This window comes from Bufo gargarizans, chromosome 10 (assembly GCF_014858855.1).
Source record: "Bufo gargarizans isolate SCDJY-AF-19 chromosome 10, ASM1485885v1, whole genome shotgun sequence".
Taxonomy (NCBI): domain Eukaryota; kingdom Metazoa; phylum Chordata; class Amphibia; order Anura; family Bufonidae; genus Bufo; species Bufo gargarizans.
In genome coordinates this window covers 42,548,618-42,575,311 of record NC_058089.1, presented here as the reverse complement: position 1 = coordinate 42,575,311, position 26,694 = coordinate 42,548,618, and the positions used below count along the sequence as shown (strand labels likewise).

At 45.1% G+C, this 26,694-nt stretch overlaps 1 protein-coding gene across 2 annotated transcripts in view; it reads right to left on the bottom strand.

The window, feature by feature from the left end:
- Positions 1-16,934, bottom strand: part of LOC122920994 (rab9 effector protein with kelch motifs-like) — a 30,864-nt gene extending 13,930 nt beyond the window's left edge. The window contains exons 1-6 of one of the 2 annotated variants that reach the window (XM_044270861.1): positions 16,810-16,934; positions 9,831-10,007; positions 8,046-8,139; positions 4,491-4,674; positions 2,413-2,535; positions 1,142-1,329 (exon numbers count right to left, since the gene is read on the bottom strand). In XM_044270861.1, coding sequence (XP_044126796.1) covers positions 1,142-1,329; positions 2,413-2,535; positions 4,491-4,674; positions 8,046-8,139; positions 9,831-10,007; positions 16,810-16,874 — 831 coding nt within the window. In that variant the 5' untranslated portion in view covers positions 16,875-16,934. Of the gene's footprint in view, positions 1-1,141; positions 1,330-2,412; positions 2,536-4,490; positions 4,675-8,045; positions 8,140-9,830; positions 10,008-12,461; positions 12,599-16,809 lie in introns of those variants that run through there. The other variant, XM_044270862.1, reaches the window with a different exon arrangement.
- Between the last annotated feature and the right edge of the window lie 9,760 nt (positions 16,935-26,694).

The following is a 26,694-nucleotide window of genomic DNA, read 5'->3' as shown; positions in this document are numbered from 1 at the left end:
TGGAAATTTTGGGCGACATGATGCGCAGGCAAAATGACGCACCAAAGGGACCGCCTGCTTCAGGACCTGGGTTCAGACATAATGACACCCCTATGAGGCAAACACCCTAATTTTCTGCCAGGAGCTTTAAAAATCCAGAAGTGGGCAAAGCCCATTCTCCCTCTCCCACTGTTCTGCCGCTGACGTGGGGGTGGGGCGAACAAAACCCCACGCTCGCTGGAACCATGCTGCCATCCCCGGCCGTCTCAGATACTGGCCAGGGTCAATAAGCCACGGGGGGGACCCTGCATGAATAGACCGCACAGACGTCGGGGCCTCCATTAACAACGGCCCCAAAACCGATGCGCCGACCCGGAGGTGGCACCCGGGAAGCCACAGCAGACGCACGGCATGTACACAGAAGGCAGCCACCCCCTTGCTGCAGCAGCGTCCCAGGTAAATTAACCCTTTAAAGGGAGATTGCTGCCCAAGTAGGGGATACTGGAGGGGGTCCCTAGAGGCGGTACTGAAGGAGTTACTGGACGGATGGTGGAGGGGAGCACTGCTCCTACTCACCTGTCCGAAATCTTCTGCCCCCCTGGCTCCAGCTGGATAACCACCTTCGATGTGTGGCCCCTTAGTGAGGGATGCTACACCGGAAACAGAGGGGACTTTTGCTGGGGCAGCTGTGGTGATGCGATTGCTGGCGGAGACTGAGGTTTTTACGGGAACCTCTGATCCTCCTTTTTCTTCCGTAGAGCAGGAACGAGCAGGGGATTTGGGTGACCCCCATGGTCTTCCGTCTCCTGGTTGGAAGTGCAGGCTGTTCAAAAGACTGCCTGAAAAAAAAAAAAATAAGAAAAAGGAAAAGAAAAAGACTAAATTTGTAACTAGCAGACCTGCAACACAGTAAGGTCTGCCTCCGACAGACACTAAGCTAAAACTGAATAGCTGAAGAGGGAGGAGCTTACACTGTGTGCTTAGTGTTCGCCTCCTAGTGGCAAAAACAACTATACCCATAATCAAGCCTGTGTCCCCCAATGAGACGGATGAGAAAAATAAATACATCAATAAAATAAACTAAAATAGTAAGTACAGTATTGCTCATGCAACTTTAACTGCTATAGATAAAAAATAACCTAAATTAGCAAACATCACTGACCTCCACACTCCTCCATCTCCATGCCACAGTATCCAATATATGAACATCATTGAACCACTTTCGATTTTTTGAACCTCCAAACACATATATTCGGTGGCTTTCAGGGTCAAACACTGCAGTGTGGCCTGTACGTGCTTCTGGAGTGGAGCCATCTGCCAACGCTTCCACAGGAGACCAGGTCTTGCTCTCTATATTCAAGACCGTTGTACAAAAGTCAAGTTACATCAAGAGCTTCATCTTTTGGTTATCTTGCAAATAAATGCATTTTACTGTTTCTCATAAGGCAGGCCATATAATTTAGATAGCTGCCTAATCACACAGCAGGACAAGTTACTTTACAACACTGAGGTAAAGGGTTGCCTCGTCCTCCTCTCTACTCTGCTTGTCAGAGACTAAGATACTGAATACAGCTGATAAGATGGAGTCCATGAGGAGACATGAAGTACAGAGAGGACGGACAGGACAGGTAATGTGAGGCCCGTGGTAATGTAGACTGCATACAAGTGCTGCTGCTCATTATCTACATCCCCACTATCCTCCCTGTACTTCATGTCTCCTCATGATCTGAAGATCATATTAAACTGTATTCAGGATCATACTCTCTGACAAGTGAGAGGAAGATGGCGCAGCTCTTTAACTTGTCCTCCTGTGTAATTAGGACAGGTTTTGTGTGGACTAGTAGGATGGCGGCCATTTTATTTTTACTAATGATTGCTCCCAGGACAAAACGAGCCATTACAACTAATGAAAGGTACCGTATTTTTCGCTTTCTAAGACGCACTCCCCCAAAGTGAGGGGAAAATGGCCGCGCGTCTTATAAAGCGAATACTAGTGAGCGCTCACTAGTATGCTTTAGGTGCCGGGAGTAGGGAGTGAAGCGCTGCAAGCTCTTGTACTCACCCTCCAGGTCTTCATTCCTGGGGCCGGCGCTGCACTGTCCTGACCGCGTACAGCGGTCTGATGGGGGTCTCGCTATGTGGGCTGATATAAGAGGTTCTGACATGAAGGCCTGATCTGATGTCCTGATATTTATGGGGGGCCTGATCTGATGTCCTGATATTTATGGGGGGCCTGATCTGATGTCCTGATATTTATGGGGGGCCTGATCTGATGAAAAATATTTTTTCTTATTTTCCTCCTCTTAAACCTGGGGTGCGTCTTATAAAGCGAAAAATACGGAATTTGGTAATATATTTATAATGAAGTAATATTTAAGTATTTTCATTTTCTTAATTCCCAGATAACCCCTTTAAGATTAGATTTTTTTTTACCTGTATTAAGTTTCCACATGGAGTCCTTACAGAACTGCATTCGTGCTCCTTGTCCACCAATGAGAATCACTGTTTGATAGTCAGCATGACATAAGGCATGCCCCCAGCGTCCTGTTGGAACACCTAAATGAAGAGATACACATGCAGGTGAGGTGAAAAGTTTGTGAGGCGACTATAATTGGAGGTTTCAATATGATTGACAGACTATCGACTGCGATCACCTGCTCGCCACTCTACTTGTATTTTGAATGGTGTCGCCTCTGATGAGAAAACCTCTTTAAAAGTTTTTTGTTTGTTTTTTCTGAAAAGGCAATATTGATGGCCAATTCTTAGGCTAGGCTATCAATGTTACATTGGTGAGGATCTTAATCTTCGCACCTCTGTCAATCAGCTGCTTGAAAAGAGCATGGTGCACCGGCAGAAATACGCCTAAATTAGGCGTATTTCTGGCGCAAATTGTGGCGCAAAGATTCTTTACATCACACTCTGCAACTTAAACTCACTCACGCCAGGCCTAAAAAAGTGGGTGTGGTGTGGATGAGGAAGGGGGACAGGCCAGTCTCATTTACAATTTTCTACATCTGGTTTAGGAGTAGATAATAGTCTAAATGTAAGATAGCGAGGAAGCTGTCTTACATTTAGAAGTGGCAGTGGATCCACCGAAGTTATGGAGAGGCTGGCACTTCTACATAACTGCAGCGGATCCACCGCCAGTGCAGTGCTTTATAGACACCGGTCCGAATAAACGTGCCCCGTGGTTTTTAACATCAGTCAATACCCAGGAATGCTGTATGCTATTCTGGATAGTGCAACTCTGACACCCACTGATATGATATATAGTTTTCTCTAGCAACTATTTGTTAGTCTGTAGGATTTTATGGCCCCTTTACACTGCTCAATTCAGCAAGCGATTGTTGGTAAGGAAGCGTTCCTTCCCAACAATCACCTGCTTGTCAGTGGAAGTGACTGCTGCATCTACAGGCAGCGATCCCCTCCACAGTACGTAGAGGAGCAATCTCTAATGCCATCCCTTGTCCACATATAGAATCATTGTTTTCCGGCAGCAGAGGCTGTTTAGACGGCACAATCTGCTGCTGGCAAACAATTATTTAGATGACCACATGAAAGAGCGTTTTGCTCGTTCATCGGGTAATCGGAGGCACCTATACACCAGCAGATTAACGCTAGCAAGCACGATGTTCGGCAGTGTAAAGGGGTCTTTGTTACTGAAATAGTTTTGTAGAAATCCGGCAGAGAACTTAAGGGGGAGATTTATCAAACTGGTGTAACATAGAACTGGCTTAGTTGCTCATAACAACCTATGAGACTCCACTTTTCATTTTTCACAGCTATATTGGAAAATGAAAGGTGGAATCCAATTGGTTTTTACGGGCAACTAAGCCAGTTCTACTTTACACCATTTTGATAAATCTCTCCCCAAGTGTTTATATCTTCAGTCTATTCCATTTTCTTCTGATTGACTTGAGTAGTTGGTTCTTATACAAGTGGAGTGGCCTGGTGCCCTTCATCTACTATTGGAGAGCGGGCAGGTGTAGGAGTCCGGCTCTGCAGGGGTTTGATAACTCCTTCAGTAACCAGTTGTCTTACAGCTTTGTGAGAATGGAGGGTTTATGGCTAATCTCCTGAGACACATACAAGAATGTCTTCCAATAATGACTGCAATAGGAAACAGGAAAGAATGGTATTAAATTGCAAGGATTATTATTATTATGATGTTGTACATTTACTGTTGCTTTAAATTGGTAGGCATCATTTATAATATAGTGCACAGACTAAATTTAAAAAATGTCAGCTCTCCTCTTGCACGGAATACTGGATTTCTTAAGAAAGAACAGGTTGGAAAAGGACAGAGAAAACCTCTAATAAGTAATATTTTATTGTTTTTATTTGAGGAAATAAAATAGCCATCTTTCCAAACCATGCAACCTTATCCCTGTTAATCCTTTGTATTCAGTACATTCGCAAATACTTTGGTTGCCTGTAGGACTTCCCATCCAGTTTCCTAGGCCCTAAATGTGAGAGAAAATGTATCTTCACTGAGCAATAATTTTACTTACCCGAAATAATCCCATTTCCTTTACCAGGAGTCATCTTTGGGAGGGCTCCATCTTTACCACTCTTGGCCCTTTGCTGTGTAACTGGGCCTTTCACGGGTCCCTTATTAGGACAAATGTTCTCTTCTTCTTTCAGCCTCTTTCTCTTCTTGCGTTCTTGGTTTTGGTGACTGGCTTTAACAGAGACCTGCAGTAAATATTACTTAGAAGTTACCTGCCTCCAGTTTTATAACAAGGATGCCACCTTTCATATCCTGCTCGCTAATGCGGGGGGGGACAGGTTTGGTCAAATCCCCCCTAGCGGCAGTGTGTGCGACAGCGGCGGGGCAGGCACGGAGATGAGCGCTTCCATGACGTCATTGCGCCACCTGACCCGTACAGCGCTGCAGTCGGGACACAGGCCGGAAGAGGTCTGCATCGCATCGCTCCAAAGAGGTAAGTATAAGTATTAATTTTTTTTAAACTATATACAATACTTTGTTTTTTTACTGGCACATAATGGGGGAGCCCTATTACTGGCACATGATTTTTGAGTCTGAAATATATGCCAAACATTTGGTTAATTTCTGTGACCTGATAAACAAAGAACTGGTCCTTTTGCATTTTTTTTTTTGTTGTGAGATTTTTCACACACACACACACACAAAATTTATCGATATAAACAACTCGCAGTTTACTGAATAAGAATATACCCGGCGAGCAAAAATGCTGTGTGTCCCCCCCCCCCCCCCCCCCCCCAGATTTTTGGGGGTTCCTACACCCATGGGAGTACCAGTGTAAAATGTGCAATAGGGATCGACCGATATTGATTTTTTAGGGCCGATACAGATAATTTGTGAACTTTCAGGCCGATAGCCGATAATTTATACCGATATTCTGGGAATTTTCATTTTTGAAAAAAAATAAAAAATTCCCACAAATCTGCTGAAAATTAATGTTTATTGTTAATGTGTATTTTTTTTTTTGTAAATCTTTCTTTTTCATTTATATTTAATATTTTGGTGTTTTTATTATTTTTTTTGTAATTTTTTTTTTTTTAACTAACTTTTAGCCCCCTTAGGGACTAGAACCCTTGTCCTATTCACCCTGATAGAGATCTATCAGGGTGAATAGGAGCTCACACTGTCCCTGCTGCTGTGTGCTTTGTGCACACAGCAGCATGGAGGTTATCATGGCAGCCAGGGCTTCAATAGCGTCCTGGCTGCCATGGTAACCGATCGGAGCCCCAGCATTACACTGCTGGGGCTCCGATCGGAGGAGCAAGGGAGAGGGGATCCTGTGGAGGGGCGCACTGCGACTGGGGTGGGGGGGCCCTATGCGCCACCACTGCCTAATACTGGGGGGGAGGGGGGGCGCACTGCGCCACCAATGCTTAATACTGGGGGGGGGAGGCGCACTGCGCCACCAATGCTTAATACTGGGGGGGAGCGCACTGCGCCACCAATGTCTGATACTGGGGGGCTTGGGGGGGGCGCACTGCGCCACCAATGAAGCTTAATCTCGCATTTATTCATATACAGGAGGCGGGAGCTGGCTGCAGGATCACATAGCCGGCTCCCGACCTCTATCAGCTGTAGCTGCGATCCGCGGCACCTGAGGAGTTAACTACCGCAGATCGCAGCTACAGCTCATAGAGGCCGGGAGCCGGCTATGTGATCCTGCAGCTCCCGCCTCCTGTATATGAATGAATGATAGATTAAACTTCATTGGTGGAGCAGTGGCCATAGCTCCTCCCCTCCTCCTGTCCCCTGTCCTTACATTGGTGGCAGCGGCAGGAGCAGCACAGGGGGAGGAGACACTGCTCCTTCTCCCCTGTGCTGCTAAGGGGAACACGGAGAGCGCTGACAGCAGCGCGATCTGTGTTCCCCATACACTATCGGAATATCGGCAAAATAGATGCCGATACCGATAGTGTTCAAAATCCTGAATATCGGCCGATAATATCGGTAAATCCGATAATCGGTCGATCCCTAATGTGCAATATCTAATTTTTTTGGAACATGGAAAAATAAATAAAAATTATACACCACCAAAGCCGGCTTTTCAGGGGGTGGAAATAGTATTCAAATTTCAGTGCATGAATTGAAAGTCTCCCCAGTAAAGGGATTGTCCCATGAAAAATGTGCAAATAGTTAAATCCAGCCCATAATTATGAACTTTTTTGTATTAACACTTAGAAATATGCTTACATCTGCAGATATTCCGGGAATATTGTTAGTGTAGTGCCCGCTGCTGTTATGAACAGTCTTTCTGTGTTCAGTAAATGTATGGAGGTGGACACACATACTCAGTCTTTCCCCTCTCTCTGCTCTTTGAAGTATGCAGAGAGATCACTGGTATGGAGAGTCCGTCGCTTCTGAAGCTGCAGTATTATTTCAGCGGTTACATGCTGGAGGTAACAGGTGAGCTGTTTGTGAGTCGGCCTCATGCTCCTGTAATTTGCCCACTGGCTCCTGGTATCGCCCATACGGCTCAGGTAGGAGAGCGTTAGGTCTCGGGCTACTTGAGAAACCTTGACGTGGTGCCCGGGCTTAGACATGTTCTACACCGTAGGACATGTTGACTAATCTCTCAATTTTAAAATCAGTTTGAGGGTTTAGTGAGACTGCAGAGTGCACCTGTATTTGTTATATTATTATTTCAGCGGACATCTTACCACACTAGGGCTCTATCCACGTACAACAAAGGATTAGGAAGAGTAGCAATACAGTATTTGTGTCCACTAGAGGTTGCACTAATTTTTTTATTCCAAAACAGTAAAAATACTCTTCTCACCGTTTTTGACGAATGTTTTTAGCTGGGGAGGAGTACAAAAGTTGCAGCAATTAAAATGCATAAAACGTAGGCCTACACTTGTTCCCATCTGTGTTGGAGGCTTGTATGCAAGACTTTTTTGTCTGGTAAAAAGACAGACTTCATTATAGTAAGTGGAGTCTGTTCAGCTCCGTCCCGGTCAGTTATGTGCCCGATTCGGAACATCCGTTATTTTCATTTTTCTGCTTCTCTAATAGAGCAGAAGAACAGAAATAAATAGCAGTGGTGTGAACAAGCCCTCCTGTCAGCTTCTCCAATATATAATCCCGTACAGTACAGGGGGGAGGGACTGCCTCCTTCTCCCCTGTGTTGTTGAGAAGAGCATGGCAGCGCGTGCCATGTCACTAATGTGAAAGCAGCAGAGGTCTAGGAGCAAATGGCAGAGGTCTAAAAGCAAATGGCGACAAGACTACAAAAACTTGTAGCCATTTAGCAATTCTAGGTCGCATTTGCGACCCTTTTGGTCGCCATCTGGAGCCCTGAGTGGGCTTGATCAAAGGTATAATACACTGTAATGCATATGTATTGCAGTGTATTATGCCTGTTCATAAATACAGATCATCATATTAGGCCATGTCATTCACAGCAAGCGGTTAAATATATTACAGTCACTGCATAAATAAAATAATTAGATTAGGATTTAAGTTAAATTGGGCCTTTATTGCAGACTGCTGGCAATAAACATACACAAGTCGACTTGTTTAATACAGACTGGAACATATATGTAAAAAAAATACATGATACCTGTCTCTGTATAACCATGCTGATAGAAAACTCTCCGTTCCCTGATTTGCAGCTTTTGTAGTCATCCTTGGACGTATGCTCCCACAGGAAACATCTGTAAATCCACATTACAATTGAATGGATGCAATACAAGTTACTCTCATATTGGGAAAGAAAAAAAATGTCACAAAAAGTCTTATAAATAGTTTGCGTGTAATGCAACATCCACATACAGAAAAAAATACCCTGAAAAATGTAGAGGCACGATATGGGGGCTCAGTGAGTAACCATATGCCCCTGTACAAACTCTGGCCCAGAGGAATGTATCTGCGCCAAAACTCTGTGTAAAAAGTGTCCCAAATTAGCACAATTTGGCGCATCTAGGGTTGCTACACTTTTATTTGAGATGCTTGGCAAAGGAACGGAGCTTAGTAGAAATGAGAGGGCCTAAGAGGCAGCATTGTGCATAAAAAAAATGCACAACAATTCTTGGGTAAAAACCTGTCTCATTATGACAACCAATAGTTGGTATAGAGTCCGAGAACAGTCTCTTCACCAGATCCACCACGCAGTCTGAGCTCCTGTAATAAATATGGTGCCGGTCTAAAAGTTTATGCCATTATAGGATTAGTAAATCTGGGCCGCTAAATTTTTGTTTAAAGGGGCTTTCTGAGATTTTTATACCAAGCACAGCCACTATACAATGTACGGCACTGTGCTTGGTGAGCTGTGAGAAGGCCGCGGAGCTGGCAGGAGTGCCACTTCCTTCTCAAAACGGCTGATCGGCCAGTGTCCCGGGTGTCAGACCCCCACTGATCACACCTTTTGGTGTACGTCAGGATCTGAAAACCTTGGTTAAAATTGATTTTGATTCAGCAAGTCTAACAAATGCTCAATTTTATCTGTTTTCATAAATTTCATGTCTGGAGATTTACTAGATTTAGCCTTTCATAAATGTAGCTATCAGCCCGGAGAGGTTCGCTCTCACTACAGGGGAAATATTTCGGGAAGTACACGTCCACTGTGATTTTGCAGAACATTCACTGCTGTGCTCACACATACACTCACAGACAAAACCCAGATTTAGTACTTGGGCACTGGGGAGAAAACGTCTGGGTAAAGTCCGGGACAGATATTGCGGAGGTTTCCATTTACACATACAACTCCTCCAGGTAAAGTCAAGAAAAGATCTGGTTTAGGGCTCATTCACACAACCGGGCTTTGGTTCCGCATCCAGGCCGCATTTTTTGAGTCTCGGGTGCGGACCCATTCACTTCAACGGGGCCGCAAAAGATGCGGAGCGCACTGCGTGCTGTCCGCATCCATTGCTCCATTCCGTGGACCCGCAAAAATCATAAGCCATGTCCTATTCTTGTCGGCTTTGTGGACAAGAATGGGCATTTCTACAATAGGCGATTCGTTCCGTTAACTGCGGAAGGCACACGGGCGTCATCTGTGCTTTGCGGATCCACAGTTTGCAGACCGCAAAACACGGCACGGTCGTGTGAACAAGCCCTTACCCTGCATGTGTGAATGCGGTTTTGGTTTCATTGACCCTCAAATTCACTGACACACTGAAACATATGGTAAAACTTGAAGTCCGCAAAATCTCTCAGGTTTTTCACTATATACCATTGAAATCTACATGTAATTTTTTTACTTCTGTATTACCAAAATATTGTCATTAAATAGTTTTTTTCTATTGTTTACATTTTCACTGTACTGAAATTTTTTGTTTCCAATAAAAATTATTGTCTCCAGAATCTCAGGTTTTGTGTCTGAGATGGGAGCAGAAGACATCCTTACCTTGCTTCATGGGTCAGGGTTCCCATTCTGACCACAGCTCCTCCACCAACTTCCAGCTGAACCTCCACTTTACCGTCACTAGACAATCCCGACCAGTCACCCATACTGAAGACCAGCATCTGGGAAGGGACTGGCAAGGTGGCAGTGAACTTCAGAGTATCATGAGAACGAGACGATCTGGGAAATAGGAAAAATACTAATTTATAACATGGTATATTTAGACCATCCATTTTCTCCCATTCACGACCACAAACATTTCTGTTTTTTTTACTTGCGGGTTTGAAAATGGTTTTGTCAGTTATTCAAACTTTTTTGCATCTTTTTCGGTGATACATTTCATATTCCAAATAGCACACAGTAAACTAAAGGAGTGTTTGAACTGTTTCCCCTTTCTGTTACAGACTTTTCTACTAGGGAAAAAACTAAAGACAAAATGGCGGCTATATACCTCAGCTAGGTATACATTATTGTAAATGCTAGTCCGCAGGAGAGGACATCATTATCACATAGGCAGAGGTCCAAGTCCCCGCCGATGAGCTGTTTCAGGGGGCTTCTGCACCCAGCGGAGCTCAGGTGATAGATGCAGGCTCCCGGCAGCTTTCCAAGCACAGCGCCAAATATTGTATAGTGGCAGTGCTTGGTATTGCAGCTCAGACCCATCGACTTGAATGGGGCTGAGCTCAATTAGGCCATGTGACTGATGTACAGTGATGTCACTGGCTGATTGCCAGGGTCACTGGTGTCTCATCCCCATAGATCTCATACGCATTACCTATCCTGAGGATAAATTCCTGGATAACCCCTTTAATTCTTCAGGATGGAGGATGAGTGTTGGTGATGTGAGAGACTCCTAACTTATCAAACAGATCATTTCAACATTGTACTAGTGGTGGCCGCACCTGGTCCCCAAGACCCACTAACCGTGCAATGGGGTCATTTATCAAACTGGTGTAAAGTAGAACTGTCTCAGTTGCCCATAGCAACCAATCAGATTCCACCATTCAATTTTAAAAGCTCCTTTGTTTGGCGACAGATTTTGCTGTGGATTTCACCTGTGCATTGCAGAGGTGCAGTCTGCAGTAGATCTCCATTCACTGACATGCTGCAGATATCCACACTCATGGATTTTACCAGCAGTCTGTGGGTTTGCTAAAATCTCATGCACTTTGCTGGTTCGTCACAGATCTAGGTTATGTTCACACAATTAATTATGACAAAGGCTGCCGCGTTCAGCAAACACCGCCACGTTTTCCATTCGCAAAGCTACGTCCCTCTCCCAACTTATTGCATTCTCCCTTCTGCGGTTTCTCCTGGGGTCCATGCCAAAAATAGGGATTTCCATTCTTGGGGCGCTCCATAAAACAGCAGGTAAAAATCCTGCGCAGACAGAGGCGGCTTCATAGCAGATCTCCTCTCCCTACATGTCTCCCTCCGCCTATTCCATCATCACCATTATCCCACTCGACATTCAAGTATCCGCCCAATGTCAAGGCGAACCAACTCAGTGTTCTAATGTGGGATATATTGTGTGAATAAAATAGATTATAATATTTTCCCCAAGAAGAAAAATACCCCCCCCCCCCAAATAAATTGTTACTTATGTTGCCACAATACATGAATCCTTTTATAATGAATTGCCACTAACGGCCTGGGTATGAATATTATGTATATTTTAGGAATATAATTTCAATTTTAACTATTTATGAATTATTTTAGCATGTTATGATAATTTGTATAGTATTTTAAAAGTGAAGAGAGAGAGAGGAAAGATTATCAATAAGGATTCCAGTCCGGACTTTGGATATAAACCACTAGCACGGTTGATTGACAGGCATCCGCCTATAAAGAATGAGTATCAAAGCTCACTCCTGATACCCACTGAAGAAGGGGTTGTCCCCGAAACGCGTATGGTCCCAGCAAGTGAGCTTAATTGACTGATGTGCACGTAAAGACTACAGAACTAAGAACGACAGGCCTGTCTATGAATTGCTTTAGTCCGACCAGGACCTCCGTCAAACGCGATCAGCTGACCGGCAAGTAACACCCCTTCCGGGCCACGTGAGACACTGCGCCGACGCTTGCATCACCACGTGGGACGCCGCGTACAGGGTGAGGAGCAGGGCAGCGGAGGACGCCGCGAATCGGGGGGCCGGTAAGAGACGCTGATTATTGGGAGGCGGGTGAGCGGCACATTGAGAGTCCGGTAACAGACATTTACTTTTAGGTCCGGACACAACAGCGCATCATACAGCCGCCAGGCTGATATATTCAGTGCAGTGTAATAGAGCGGCATACCCTGTTTTATTTAAAGCTGCATGGACTGCACATTAAGGTTGGACCATGTTATGTAAAGCTGCATGGACTGCACATTAAGGTTGGACCATGTTATATAAAGCTGCATGGACTGCACATTAAGGTTGGACCATGTTATGTAAAGCTGCATGGACTGCACATTAAGGTTGGACCATGTTATGTAAAGCTGCATGGACTGCACATTAAGGTTGGACCATGTTATGTAAAGCTGCATGGACTGCACATTAAGGTTGGACCATGTTATGTAAAGCTGCATGGACTGCACATTAAAGGGGTTGTCCGGGATCAAACTTATTTTTTTTAAAACATCTTACTCACCTTTAGTAGCCAAGTCTATGTTCCCAAGGTGGTTTGAGGTGTCTTTTACACTGGCGCATGGCTCCTACAGCCCTGAACACATTGTTTACATATCTGTTTATCTGTTTCTTCACTTCCTGCCGCACTGCATTGTGGGTCTCAGTGCAGGGCAGCATCTGCTGATTTCTCCTGTCTAACATCGTGTCCCTGTGCCCGCCCCCTCATACATATTCATGCATCCTGCACAGCATCCACTCCTCCTTCGATCCGCCCCCTCATACATATTCATCCTCTTGCCTCATATTCCTCCCCCATATGTACACCCATAAACTCCTCCTTGCTCTATCTCTGGCATCTGTCATGTGCTCAGTGTTTGCAGCGCTTAGAGACAATCGGACACCATCACACTGTAAGGGGCACGCTCCCACATGCATCCATAAACATACCGGACACTGTCACACTGTAAGGGGCACGCTCCCACATGCATCCATAAACATACCGGACACTGTCACACTGTAAGGGGCACGCTCCCACGCGCATCCATAAACATACCGGACACCGTCACTGTAAGGGGCACACTCCCACGCGCATCCATAAACATACCGAACACCGTCACTGTAAGGGGCACACTTCCACATGCATCCATAAACATACCGAACACCGTCACTGTAAGGGGCACGCTCCCACATGCATCCATAGACATACCGAACACCGTCACTGTAAGGGGCACACTTCCACATGCATCCACTTCCACATGCATCCATAAACATACCGAACACCGTCACTGTAAGGGGCACGCTCCCACATGCATCCATAAACATACCGGACACTGTCACACTGTAAGGGGCACACTTCCACATGCATCCATAAACATACCGGACACTGTCACACTGTAAGGGGCACACTCCCACATGCATCCATAAACATACCGGACACTGTCACACTGTAAGGGGCACACTCCCACATGCATCCATAAACATACCGAACACCGTCACACTGTCATGGGCACACTTCCACATGCATCCATAAACATACCGGACACTGTCACACTGTAAGGGGCACGCTCCCACATGCATCCATAAACATACCGAACACCGTCACACTGTCATGAGCACACTTCCACATGCATCCATAAACATACCGAACACCGTCACTGTAAGGGGCACGCTCCCACATGCATCCATAAACATACCGGACACCGTCACACTGTAAGGGGCACGCTCCCACATGCATCCATAGACATACCGAACACCGTCACTGTAAGGGGCACACTTCCACATGCATCCACTTCCACATGCATCCATAAACATACCGAACACCGTCACTGTAAGGGGCACGCTCCCACATGCATCCATAAACATACCGGACACTGTCACACTGTAAGGGGCACGCTCCCACATGCATCCATAAACATACCGGACACTGTCACACTGTAAGGGGCACACTTCCACATGCATCCATAAACATACCGGACACTGTCACACTGTAAGGGGCACGCTCCCACATGCATCCATAAACATACCGGACACTGTCACACTGTAAGGGGCACACTTCCACATGCATCCATAAACATACCGGACACTGTCACACTGTAAGGGGCACACTTCCACATGCATCCATAAACATACCGGACACTGTCACACTGTAAGGGGCACGCTCCCACATGCATCCATAAACATACCGGACACTGTCACACTGTAAGGGGCACGCTCCCACATGCATCCATAAACATACCGGACACTGTCACACTGTAAGGGGCACACTTCCACATGCATCCATAAACATACCGGACACTGTCACACTGTAAGGGGCACGCTCCCACATACATCCATAAACATACCGAACACCGTCACACTGTCATGAGCACACTTCCACATGCATCCATAAACATACCGGACACTGTCACACTGTAAGGGGCACGCTCCCACATGCATCCATAAACATACCGGACACTGTCACACTGTAAGGGGCACGCTCCCACATGCATCCATAAACATACCAGACACTGTCACACTGTAAGGGGCACACTTTATATATATATATATATATATATATATATATATATATATATATATATATATATATAATCTCTATATTTATATCAAGGTAAACCTTATATACTGACCAGTTGAGACCGATGTATGACCACAGGAAAGGGAAATGCTCGCACTGCAGCTCCAAAAGGAGAATGTGCAAAAAAGATTCATTCCAAAACACAAGTACGGGGCTAAAAAAATTATTTTAAACTAGACAAAAGCAGCCCCATTACATAAATAGGATTATCCGTTTATTTCAAATCAACAAAAAAAAAAAAAAAAGCTGACTGATTACACTAATATTACCTTTTCTTTCAACTGAGCCATTGTTTTATCTCTTTTTTTTTTTTTACACAAATCAACATGCCATTGTCTAAATGCAATATATGCAATTAGCACGGCCATCCTGTGGTGAAAGGAATTCCTCCTTTCTAAAGCCTTCTGCCCCATTAGCTAATTCTGATGGGAGGAGTTTTCTATGCTAACAAGCATAGTAATCCTCCTCCATTCATTGTAATGCTGAAGGCCCGGTGACGTCACCGACTGGGGGCGGGGCTTAGCGCGATGTCGGCCGGATAAGTAACCGCCCCTCCAACCTCTGCATTATCACCTAGACTGCCAGTGATGTCACCGACTGGGGCGGGGCTTAGCGCGATGGGGGCGGGGCTTACCGCGATGCCGGCCGGACAAGTAACTGCCCCTCCAACCTCTCTGCATTATCATCTAGACTGCCAGTGACGTCACCGGGCTCCGTGAGCAGAGGAAGAGGAAGCTTTGCTCGCCTGCCAGGGACCCGGTACGTCACTGAAGATAAGAAAATACTCACTTCCGGCCATGAATTGAAACCAGGAAAACAGGGCTTCAGCAATATGCTCTAAAGGTACCACATGCATGTTTGTGATGTTTATGTTATTAGATTACTAATAGACAAATGTCCCCAAACCCGGACAACCCCTTTAAGGTTGGACCATGTTATGTAAAGCTGCATGGACTGCACATTAAGGTTGGACCATGTTATGTAAAGCTGCATGGACTGCACATTAAGGTTGGACCATGTTATGTAAAGCTGCATGGACTGCACATTAAGGTTGGACCATGTTATATAAAGCTGCATGGACTGCACATTAAGGTTGGACCATGTTATATAAAGCTGCATGGACTGCACATTAAGGTTGGACCATGTTATATAAAGCTGCATGGACTGCACATTAAGGTTGGACCATGTTATATAAAGCTGCATGGACTGCACATTAAGGTTGGACCATGTTATATAAAGCTGCATGGACTGCATATTAAGGTTGGACCATGTTATATAAAGCTGCATGGACTGCACATTAAGGTTGGACCATGTTATATAAAGCTGCATGGACTGCATATTAAGGTTGGACCATGTTATATAAAGCTGCATGGACTGCATATTAAGGTTGGACCATGTTATATAAAGCTGCATGGACTGCATATTAAGGTTGGACCATGTTATATAAAGCTGCATGGACTGCACATTAAGGTTGGACCATGTTATATAAAGCTGCATGGACTGCATATTAAGGTTGGACCATGTTATATAAAGCTGCATGGACTGCATATTAAGGTTGGACCATGTTATATAAAGCTGCATGGACTGCATATTTCATTTCAAACTGCACTTTAAAAAACAACAAAGATCAGTTGGTACCAACTATAACACTGAACAGTCTATCTGGGAATTCTACTGCTACATTGCTATATCCAAATCCTATCTAACCACGAGGAGGAGATATATACAGCGGACAATTTACCTTTCTTTCTCCCCTATACAGTGGCAGATTTTAACATTATTATTGTATAAATAATTGATGCATTTTATTAGTAGTTGATATTCTGCAACAGGCTGATTCATTTTATGTCATTTTGGGATTGTATTTTTAGTGAAGATTAACTGTTATTAAATGTAAATTTGCCATATTCATCCTGTGTGTGATCCCAAATGTAGAGTACCCTTCATATCTCACAGAATTACTTCTTTCTACACAGCCCTAGGGTGAGCCCCTCAGATCTATAGCCGATTGGTGGGTGTAGCCGCTGTCTTTTACTCTTAGGCTTCATGGCAGATGCTGCCGTTTTCAGCACAGAATCCACAGTGTGAACATAACCTTACTGCACAGACGTCCAGCCTATCGTATACAGAGCGGACAGGAGCCGGGGCCATGGTGGATGGGTTGGATATTGTCAGACACTTTGTAGAAAACTATTCTGTGGTCTATGAGAGCGCCCAGTCATAAGCTGTCAGCGACGTGACAGGGGACTCTGACTCTGGCAGGTGACACGACACAAGCCTCCCCCCGTTACTTTACCGTTGTAGCCGCACCGGGGGCTTCTGTGGATCGCACAGCACATACAGCTCCGGTGACCGCTCCATGCTCCTCTGTCAGGTACCTGGCCACTTCCCGCCAGATTAGACAGGACCGCGCTCGAAAACCCCGCCACAACGAGACCACGCCCACTGCAAATTCAATGTATGCACCCATGTACAGTATTGTCCCGCCCCTTACTACGGTCGCCTGTACTATAGGAAGGGCTGGCCACGCCTCATCTGAGCCCGTCATATCACGTGGTACGGGGCCGTACATGGCTGTTACGGTATAAACATACTAGTAGTCAGTAGAGGCAGTCCTACTTACAGCTGGCCCCTGGAGGGCGGGCCTACTGGGGGGCCCCGCCAATCTCCTCTGTACTGGGGGGGGGGCCTCGCCATGGACCTCTAAAATACTATTACTAATCATGATTATTGTATTTTAACTACTGAAAGTGGAGACTTTTTCAGGAGGGGTGACCTGTCTGTCTAGACCAGCCTTATAAGGGAACATTACCATACAACAATCAAAGGGGGGCAACATGTGCAGCAGCATAGTGGTTCTTTGTGTGACATACTGTCAGAATAAGAATGTGTCACCTCACAATTGTGTTGCCCCTCAGAGACCACCTCACAATTGTGTTGCCCCCTCAGAGACCACCTCACAATTGTGTCGCCCCTCAGAGACCACCTCACAATTGTGTTGGCCCTTAATGATGCCCTCCTCAGAACAGTGTTGCCCCTGTACTTTTTAAATACACATACCCCAAGAGGTACATGGCACAAGGTGAGGGGGTACATCGGACTGCCATAGAAGCCAATTTCATTGCTGGCTGCTAGGGCATCTCAATATTCAACTAAATGACAGTCCTGAGGATGTCAATTCAGTTGAACGCTGATAGTCGCACTCTGATAGTCTTCAGGCCTGGTGCCTGTATCCTATGACAGGCCGGCTCAGTCAGGCGGCATGATTACATCATCATCGCGCCACTTGAGCTAGGCTGCAAGCGGGGTGGGAGATGCATGGTCCTGCACCACATCACAGACAGTGGCAGGCAGGTGAGTATTGGCGTTTGTTATTTTTCCTTTAACTGGGGGAGCACTATGGGGACATTGGGAGCTCTATAATAAGGGGTTGTTGTTCCTACTGGCACACTTTATAATGGGCCATGTGTACTGCTGGGGGCACTATAAGGGACATTTTTTTTCTGCGGGCACAAATGATAAATAGGCATTAGTACTACTTGGGGGGGGGCATTTTTTTTCTACTGGCACACATTTTGGGGCTTTATTACTACTGGGGGCACTATAGGCAGGAATTATTACTTCTGGGTCATACTATTAGGGCTTTAGTACTACTACGGGGCACTATAGTGGACATATTTACTACTGGAGCACAATGTGGGGGCTTTAATACTACTGGGGCATTATGCTTGGTTTTATAATTACTGAAGGGAACTGTGGTGGGCTTTATTACTACTGGGGCACTATAGGCGCCCATTAATACATATGGGGAGATTATTATTACTGGGGGCATATTGATTGACTCTTAAAGGGGTATTACCATCACAGACAATGGGGGCATATCGCTAGGATATTCCCCCATTGTCTGATAGGTGGGGGTCCCAAGGTAGGACCCACACCTACAATGAGAACGGAGCGGGGAGAGCTGTGGCTGGAGGACCCCGGATTTCCCAAGGTTCCGTCCACCACCAAGCACTGCTCCCCGCTGCTTCCATAGAACTGAATGGGAGTGCACCGCACACACACCGTCCCTTCTCCCATTCATGTCTATGGGGCAGACGGAAATAGCCAAGCCAGCGCTCGGCTATTTTCGGCGGCCCCATAAAAATGCATGCGCAGTGTGCCCTCCGTTCGTTTCCCCGCCCCGTTCTCATTGTAGGTGCAGGTCCTAGAGGTGTGACCCGCACCTATCAGACAATGGGGGCATATCCTAGCAATATGCCCCCATTGTCTGTGATGGGAATACCCCTTTAACTCTCTGCATGCAATAAGTACAGTAAATGTACATACCACATAAAAACACAATTTTCACTCTCATGCAGAGTACTGCTATGCAGGGGTGCACCTACCCTTTCTTCTGCCTGAGGCGAAAACTGAAACGGTCCACCCCCCTTCTCAATGCAAATTTCTTAAAGGGATTCTGTCACCAGGTTTCACCCCTGTCAGATAAAAATATGCTGATGTTCAGGGCATCTTCACGATTCCTAATGTGGGCTTATAAATGTCATCTGTAGGCTTATTTAGCTAAAAAACAGCTATTACTAACCTGTCAGTCAAACAAATAAGGTGCCCAAGGGGATGTTAATGGATGCAAGGTGCCGGCTGCACCTGCCGCAGTTCGTGCCCAGCACAGCCTTTCCAGACCTCTGCGCCGCCTCCTAATCCTCTGTGCCGCTTCTCGCTCTCTCTTCCTCCCCCCTCCTCCTGCTGTAAGATCTCACGCATACAGGGGTTGAGCGAAGTGCCGGCGCATGCGCACTTCGCTGTATGAATCCAAATGGAGAAGTCCGCACGGGCGCATCAGGCAGAGCCCCTGACAGGGGTGAAACCTGGTGACAGAATCCCTTTAAGCTAATGCCTTCCCTTCAGCCCATGGCCCTTAAGCTGCCCCCCTCTTGCCCCTACCTGGTGCTGCCTGAGGCAACTGCCTCACCTAGCCTCATTGGCGGTGCACCCCTGCCGCTATGGTAGTAATGGGATGCTGCACACTCTCCTGCTTAGCTCAGCAGGTGCAATGCAATCAGCCTACAGCAGGGCATGGTCGGAGCTGTAGTTTTACAACAGCTGGAGGGCCGCAGGTTGAGCATCCGTGGCCTAGAGACCCATTCCCCTTCCATCTTTACATAAACACCCATTTAATTTTAGCAAAAAATTACAGCACATTGGGTCGCCCAGACAATGAAAATAAAAATACTGATCTCCCACCACTCCCATTCCAACATTCTCCAGATCACCTGCTGGTCAGGGTTGCCAACCGTCCAGAAATTCCTGGAGAGTAAAATAGGTGACTTTTTTCCTGTGCCCATGATTTTTTTTTTTATGTCTGTGATTTTTTTGATGGTACTTTACTGGATTATTATGGTTTGTAGGGATTTGCTCTGGTAGGCAGGGTAAGCGGACACAATACAGAGGCAAGACCACCGTAGAAAAAACTAAAGTCCTGTGTTTATTCACACAGAGAAGGCAGAAAAGAAAAACAATGCTTTACAGGGTCCTGGTGTTAGTTCACACAGCAAGAGTTCCTAAAATAGCATAAATCACCTGGCAGACCACAGCAGGCTTTAGGGCGCCTGACTCCCAGCTGGCAGCTCTCCTCAGCTCCCAAAACCACAGAGCTTCCACTATCACTTGGAGGAACATACCACACCCAGCTGAGCTGCTGGCTGGGTTTTTAAACCCCAGCCCAAAACCTGGCCTGGACGTGGGGAACAGCCACCCACCCTGCTCTTTGGCTGCTCCCAATAAGAACCGGTCCGGATTGGCTTTACATCCACACTAAGTAAACAGTGTCAGCGAGCACTAGCTGCCGCTGACGCACAAAATTACCAGTTCTTATCTCACCAAGGCGAGGAACCTCAGTGACACATACCTTCCGTCAATGACTGACCCTTGCGCATTCCTACAGGTGGTAATTCTCATAATTTTACAGCTCACAGTAAATGCTGATATAGAGTCTTTTCCCAATTTTTTTTAACTTTATTTTTGGAAAAGGAAATCAAGGATTTTACTTGAAACTTTAAATTTTTTTGTAAAACTTTAATTTTATAAACTTTTTTTTTCTTTTGTCCTACCATGGGACAGGGTCTGATCCTTGTTTTAATACAGCACAAAATATATGTATTGTGCTGTATTGAACAATACAGTGCCTAGGGCCTCTTAGGCTTCCTCGCATGACAGGCCCCAAGCCTTGGAATGGCTTGGGGCTGCCATGGCAACCATCGAGTCCCCGCCACAGCAGCGCAGGGACCCGATGTATGAGGTGAGGGAGTGCAAACCTCCCATATGCCGCGGTCAGCGCTGACCGCGGCATATGAGGGGTTAATCCACCGTCATCGGCGTTATCGCCGATGCTGGTGGATGCAGCAGGGATCCGGCTGTCAGTAACCGCAGGATCTCTGCTGCTGATCGGGGGGGACCTCTCTCGTCCTCGATCGCTAAGTGTCGGTGATTGAGGATGAGAATTCTTGTCCTGGGTCGTTAAGGGGTTAAATAAATATTTGCTTGTATTCACACACTAAATTGCTCACACTATCAACACCACTCATTTGGCTTGTGGGTGAAGTTTCAGGATGAACCTAAAATGCACATGTCCAACTATTCAGTGTTTCAGGACTTTTTGCACAACTTGCTGTTCTCTAACAAGGAGCTTAACGGCAAAATTCATAACAGGTGTTTGATCCATGAATCAGGCAATACATTTCCTAGTTCAATAAGAATTGGTGTTTAAACAGTCCTCCTCATCATGCTGTTCACATTTCACCATCATGAGACCATGATGACACCTAACAATTGATCAGCAGTACCTCGCCATTGTGAGGCTTCAAACAGGATGTTCTCAGATAGAAGTGGCCACTGAGCTTAGAGTGTCACAGAGAGTCGCCAGCAGGTTGTATCAGAGAGACTGGAAGAGTCACAGAAAGGCAGAGAAGTGGACGTCCTTTGGCCACATCCCAAACTGATGACCACTTTATTGTGAGCAATGCCCTGGCACAAGGGAGGTGAGAGGCACCCAAGTGTCACGTCAGACCATTGGAAACCGTTTACATCAGCGCTGTCTGCGTGCTAGACGACCTGCAAGGGTACCTGACCACACCACCAAGCACAGGCGTCATCGTCTTGCATGGGCCAGGGAGCATCTACGCTGGACGAGGGACCAGTGGGCCTCAGCGCTGTTCACTGATGAAAGTTGATTCATGCTGAGCAGAAATGATGGATGCCAACTATGTTGGAGACATCAAAGAGAGCGCTATGCATCAGCCACTGTTGTCACCAGATGAGCCTTTGGTGGTGGTGGTGTTACAGTGTGGGCAGTTGTCCAGTCAATAAAGAACTTTGTGAATGGTCCAGACTACTTTAAGAACATCATTAATCCAGTACCCTAGAACCTCAATGACCTGAGGGCCGCCCCTTCAAGAAGAGTGGGATGCCATAGAACAGCAGGAGACGTTGTTAAGCTGTAATTGATGCTTAAGGCCACATGACAAGTTCTGTAGACATTTTGTGGGTTATACTCACCACTGTTGTTGGCTTTTGTTTCAATAAATTGTTTGTGATGAGGAAATCACCATTGCATGCTTCTACTTAACCCCTTCAGAACCCTGCCATTTTTCACCTTAACCCCTTCAAGACACAGCCTTATTTCACCTTAAGGACCAGGTTATTTTTTGCAAATCTGACCAGTGTCACTTTAAGTGCTGATAACTTTAAAACGCTTTGACTTATCCAGGCCATTCTGAGATTGTTTTTTCGTCACATATTGTACTTCATGACACTGGAAAAATTAAGTCCCCCAATTATTATTTTTTTGCATCAAAAAAATACCTAATTTACCAAACATTTGGAAAAATTTGCAAATTTCAAAGTTTCAGCTTCTCTACTTCTGTAATACCCCCAAAATTGTGATGACTTTACATTTCCCATATGTCTACTTCATGTTTGAATTATTTTGGGAATGATATTTTATTTTTTGGGGATGTTACAAGACTTAGAAGTTTAGAAGCAAATCTTGAAATTTTTCTGAAATCCAATTTTTAGGGACCACTACAGGTCTGAAGTCACTTTGCGAGGCTTACATAATAGAAACCACCCAAAAATGACCCCATTCTATAAACTACACCCCTCAAGGTATTCAAAACTGATTTTACAAACTTCGTTAACCCTTTAGGTGTTGCACAAGAGTTATTGGCAAATGGGGATGAAATTTGAGAATTTCAATTTGTTTGCCTAATTTTCCATTTTAACCAATTTTTTCCACTAACAAAGCAAGGGTTAACAGCCAAACAAGACTGTATCTTTATTGCCCTAATTCTGCCGTTTACAGAAACACACCATATGTGGCCGTAAACTACTGTACGGCCACACAGCGGGGCGTAGAGTGAAAGGTGCGCCGTTTGGTTTTTGGAAGGCAGGTTTTGCTGGACTGGTTTATTTACACCATGTCCCATTTGAAGCCCCCCTGATGCACCCCTAGAGCAGAAACTCCCTAAAAGTGACCCCATCTAAGAAAGTACACCCCTCAAGGTATTGAAAACTGATTTTACAAACTTTGTTACCCTTTAGGTGTTGCACAAGATTTAATGGAAAATAGAGATACAATTTCAAAATTTCACTTTTTTGGCAGATTTTCCATTTTAATATTTTTTTTTTTCCAGTTACAATGCAAGGGTTAACAGCCAAACAAAACTCATTATTTATGGCCCTGATTCTGTAGCTTACAGAAACACCCCATATGTGGTCGTAAACAGCTGTACGGGCACACGGCAGGGCGCAGAAGGAAAGGAATGCCATACGGTTTTTGGAAGGCAGATTTTGCTGGACTGTTTTTTTTGACACCATGTCCCATTTGAAGCCCCCCTGATCCACCCCTAGAGCAGAAACTCCCTAAAAGTGACCCCATCTAAGAAAGTACACCCCTCAAGGTATTCAAAACAGATTTTAATAACTTTGTTAACCCTTTAGGTGTTGCACAAGATTTAATGGAAAATAGAGATAAAATTTCACTTTTTGGGCCGATTTTTCCATTTTAATATTTTTTTTCTCCCAGTTACAATGCAAGGGTTAACAGCCAAACAAAACTCATTATTTATGGCCCTGATTCTGTAGTTTACAGAAACACCCCATATGTGGTTGTAAACTGCTGTACGGGCACACGGCAGGGCGCAGAAGGAAAGGAATGCCATACGGTTTTTGGAAGGCAGATTTTGCTGGACTGGTTTTTTTGACGCCATGTCCCATTTGAAGCCCCCCTAGAGTAGAAACTCCAAAAAAGTGACCCCATTTTAGAAACTACGGGATAGGGTGGCAGTTTTGTTGGTACTAGTTTAGGGTACATATGATTTTTGGTTGCTCTATATTACACTTTTTGTGCTGCAAGGTAACAAGAAATTGCTTTTTTGGCATCTTTTTTTGTTGTTGTTATTTACAACATTCATCTGACAAGTTAGATCATGTGGTAATTTTATAGAGCAGGTTGTCACGGACGCGGCGATACCTAATATGTATACAATTTTTTTTATTTATGTAAGTTTTACACAATGATTTCATTTTTAAAACAAATAAAATGTTTTAGTGTCTCCATAGTCTAAGAGCCATAGTTTTTACAGTTTTTGGGCGATTATCTTAAGTAGGGTCTCATTTTTTGCGAGATGAGATGACTGTTTGATTGGCACTATGTTGGGGTGCATAGGACTTTTTGATCGCTTGCTATTACACTTTAGATGTAAGATGACAAAAAAAAAAAATCGCTTTTTTTACGCCATTTTCTCTTTTTACGGTGGTCACCTGAGGAGTTAGGTCGTGTGATATTTTTATAGAGACGGTCGATACGGACGCGGCGATACCTAATATGTATACTTTTTTTTTAATTTATGCGAGTTTTACACAACGATTTCTTTTTTGAGACAAAAAAAAATCATGTTTTAGTGTTTCCATAGTCTTAAGAACCATAGTTTTTTCAGTTTTTGGGCGATATTCTTGGGTAGGGTATGATTTTTGCAGGATGAGATGACGGTTTGATTTTTACAAATTTGGCGTACATGTGACTTTTTTGATCACTTTTATTACCTGTTTTGGGGAAGTAAGGTGGGCAAAATTTCAATTTCATCATAGTTTTTTATTTTTATGGCGTTCACCGTTCGGGAAAAGTAACATGACCGTTTTATAGATCAGGTCGTTACGGACGCGGCGATACCAAACATGTGTAGGGAATTTTATTTTTCTCATGTTTAATCAGTGATAAATGTGTTTTTTGATTTTTACTTTTTGACCCAGACCCACTTGGTTCTTGAAGATCCAGTGGGTCTGATGTCTGTATAATACAGTACAGTACACCATATAGGGTTCTGTACTGTATTTTACTTACACATCTATGCTTTTAGCATAGATCTGTTCAGCACCATGGACAGCAGGACGCCTGAGAAGGCGTCCTGTTGCCATGGGAACCTTCCCCGTCTGCGAAGTTGTGGCCACAACTTAGCAGACGGGGAAGGGTAAGGACGGGGCTCTCAGGGGGCTGTCTGGGGGCTCTCTCCCTCTCCATAGGGGGGCTGCAAAGGTACAGCAGCCCTCCGATGGGAGAGAGCTCCCTGAGCTGTTAACCTTTTCCATACCGCGGTCCGTACGGACTGCGGTATGGAAAGGGTTAAACGGCTGACATCGAATCACCGATGTCAGCCGTTTATACCAGGGTGTCAGCAATGTGCTGACACCCTGGTATACCACTGTACACCAACGATTATTATAATGGGAGGCGGGCAACTGCCGCACCGCCCAAAAACCGCCCCCCTGCACCCCGCCACATAAATAAATTCAGGGGTGCAGGGGGGGGGCTTAAAAAAATTAGATTTTGGCAATTTGTAGGTTTCCGATCCCTGCGGATCAGAAACTACATAAAGCGCTGCAAACCGCAGGTCTGAATTGACCTGTGGTTTGCAGCGATCGCCGATACGGGGGGGGGGGGGGGGGGGGGGGTGGGGTGGACCCCCCTCGGCATTGACCCAAGGTGCCTGGCTGTGTGTAACAGCCGGCACTCAGCGCTGTCACCATGTCTGCAGCCATGGTGACAGTTGAATGCCATGACGAGTATACTAGTCATGGAGCGCTAAGTAGCAGTGCTCCATGACTAGTATACATGTCATAGGTACAGCAGATTTTCACACTATCTCCTTCTCTGATCGCTTCCCTGACAGGAATTAGGACGATCAAAGAAGGAGAAGCACACAGTCCCTCCCTAACCCCCCCCCCCTTACCTGCCCCGATGCGCTGCGATTGGTCCCTCTGCAGTATTGGACCAATCACAGCGATCGTGGGCGGGTCATGGCTAGGTCATGGCTCCAATACAGTTCCCTCTGGCTTCTCTGGTTGCCTAGCAACCCCAGCACGCCGGCTTCACTGAACCTTCAGCGCTTAGGTCCCTGCGCTGACAGTGAAAGCCGATGACGTACATGCACGTGGGGATGCGGTGAGGCACCACATTCCCCCACGTACATGTACGTGATGTTGCGTGAAGGAGTTAAGGACCAGGCCATTTTTTGCAAATCTGACATGTCACATTATGTGGTGATAACTTAAAAACGCTTTTACTTATCCAGGCCATTCTGAGATTGTTTTCTTGTCACATATTGTACTTCTTGACAGTGGTAAATAGGAGTCAAAATATTTCATTAAAAATTTCAATTTCTATACTTTTAAAATAAATAGTAATACCTCCTAAAATAGTTACTTCACATTTCCCATATGTCTACTTTGTTTGAATTGTAATTGACATTTTCTTTTTTTGGGATGTTAGAAGTCCAGAAGCAAATCTTAAAATTTTAAGAAAATCTCCAAAACCGAATGTAATTTTTTAAGGACCAGTTCATTTACGAAGCCACTTTGTGGGGCTTGCATATTAGAATTTACCCATAAAGAACCCCATTTTAGAAACTACACCCCTCGAGCTATTCAAAACTGATTTTACAAACTTAGTTAACACTTTAGGTGTTCCACAAGGATTCAAGGAAAATGGGAATTACATTTTAAAATGTCAAATTTTTTAGCAGATTTTCCATTTTAATAAATTTTTCCTGCAACACATCAAGGGTTAACAGCCAAACAAAACTCAAAATCTATTACCCTGATTCTGGAGTCTACAGAAACACCCCAT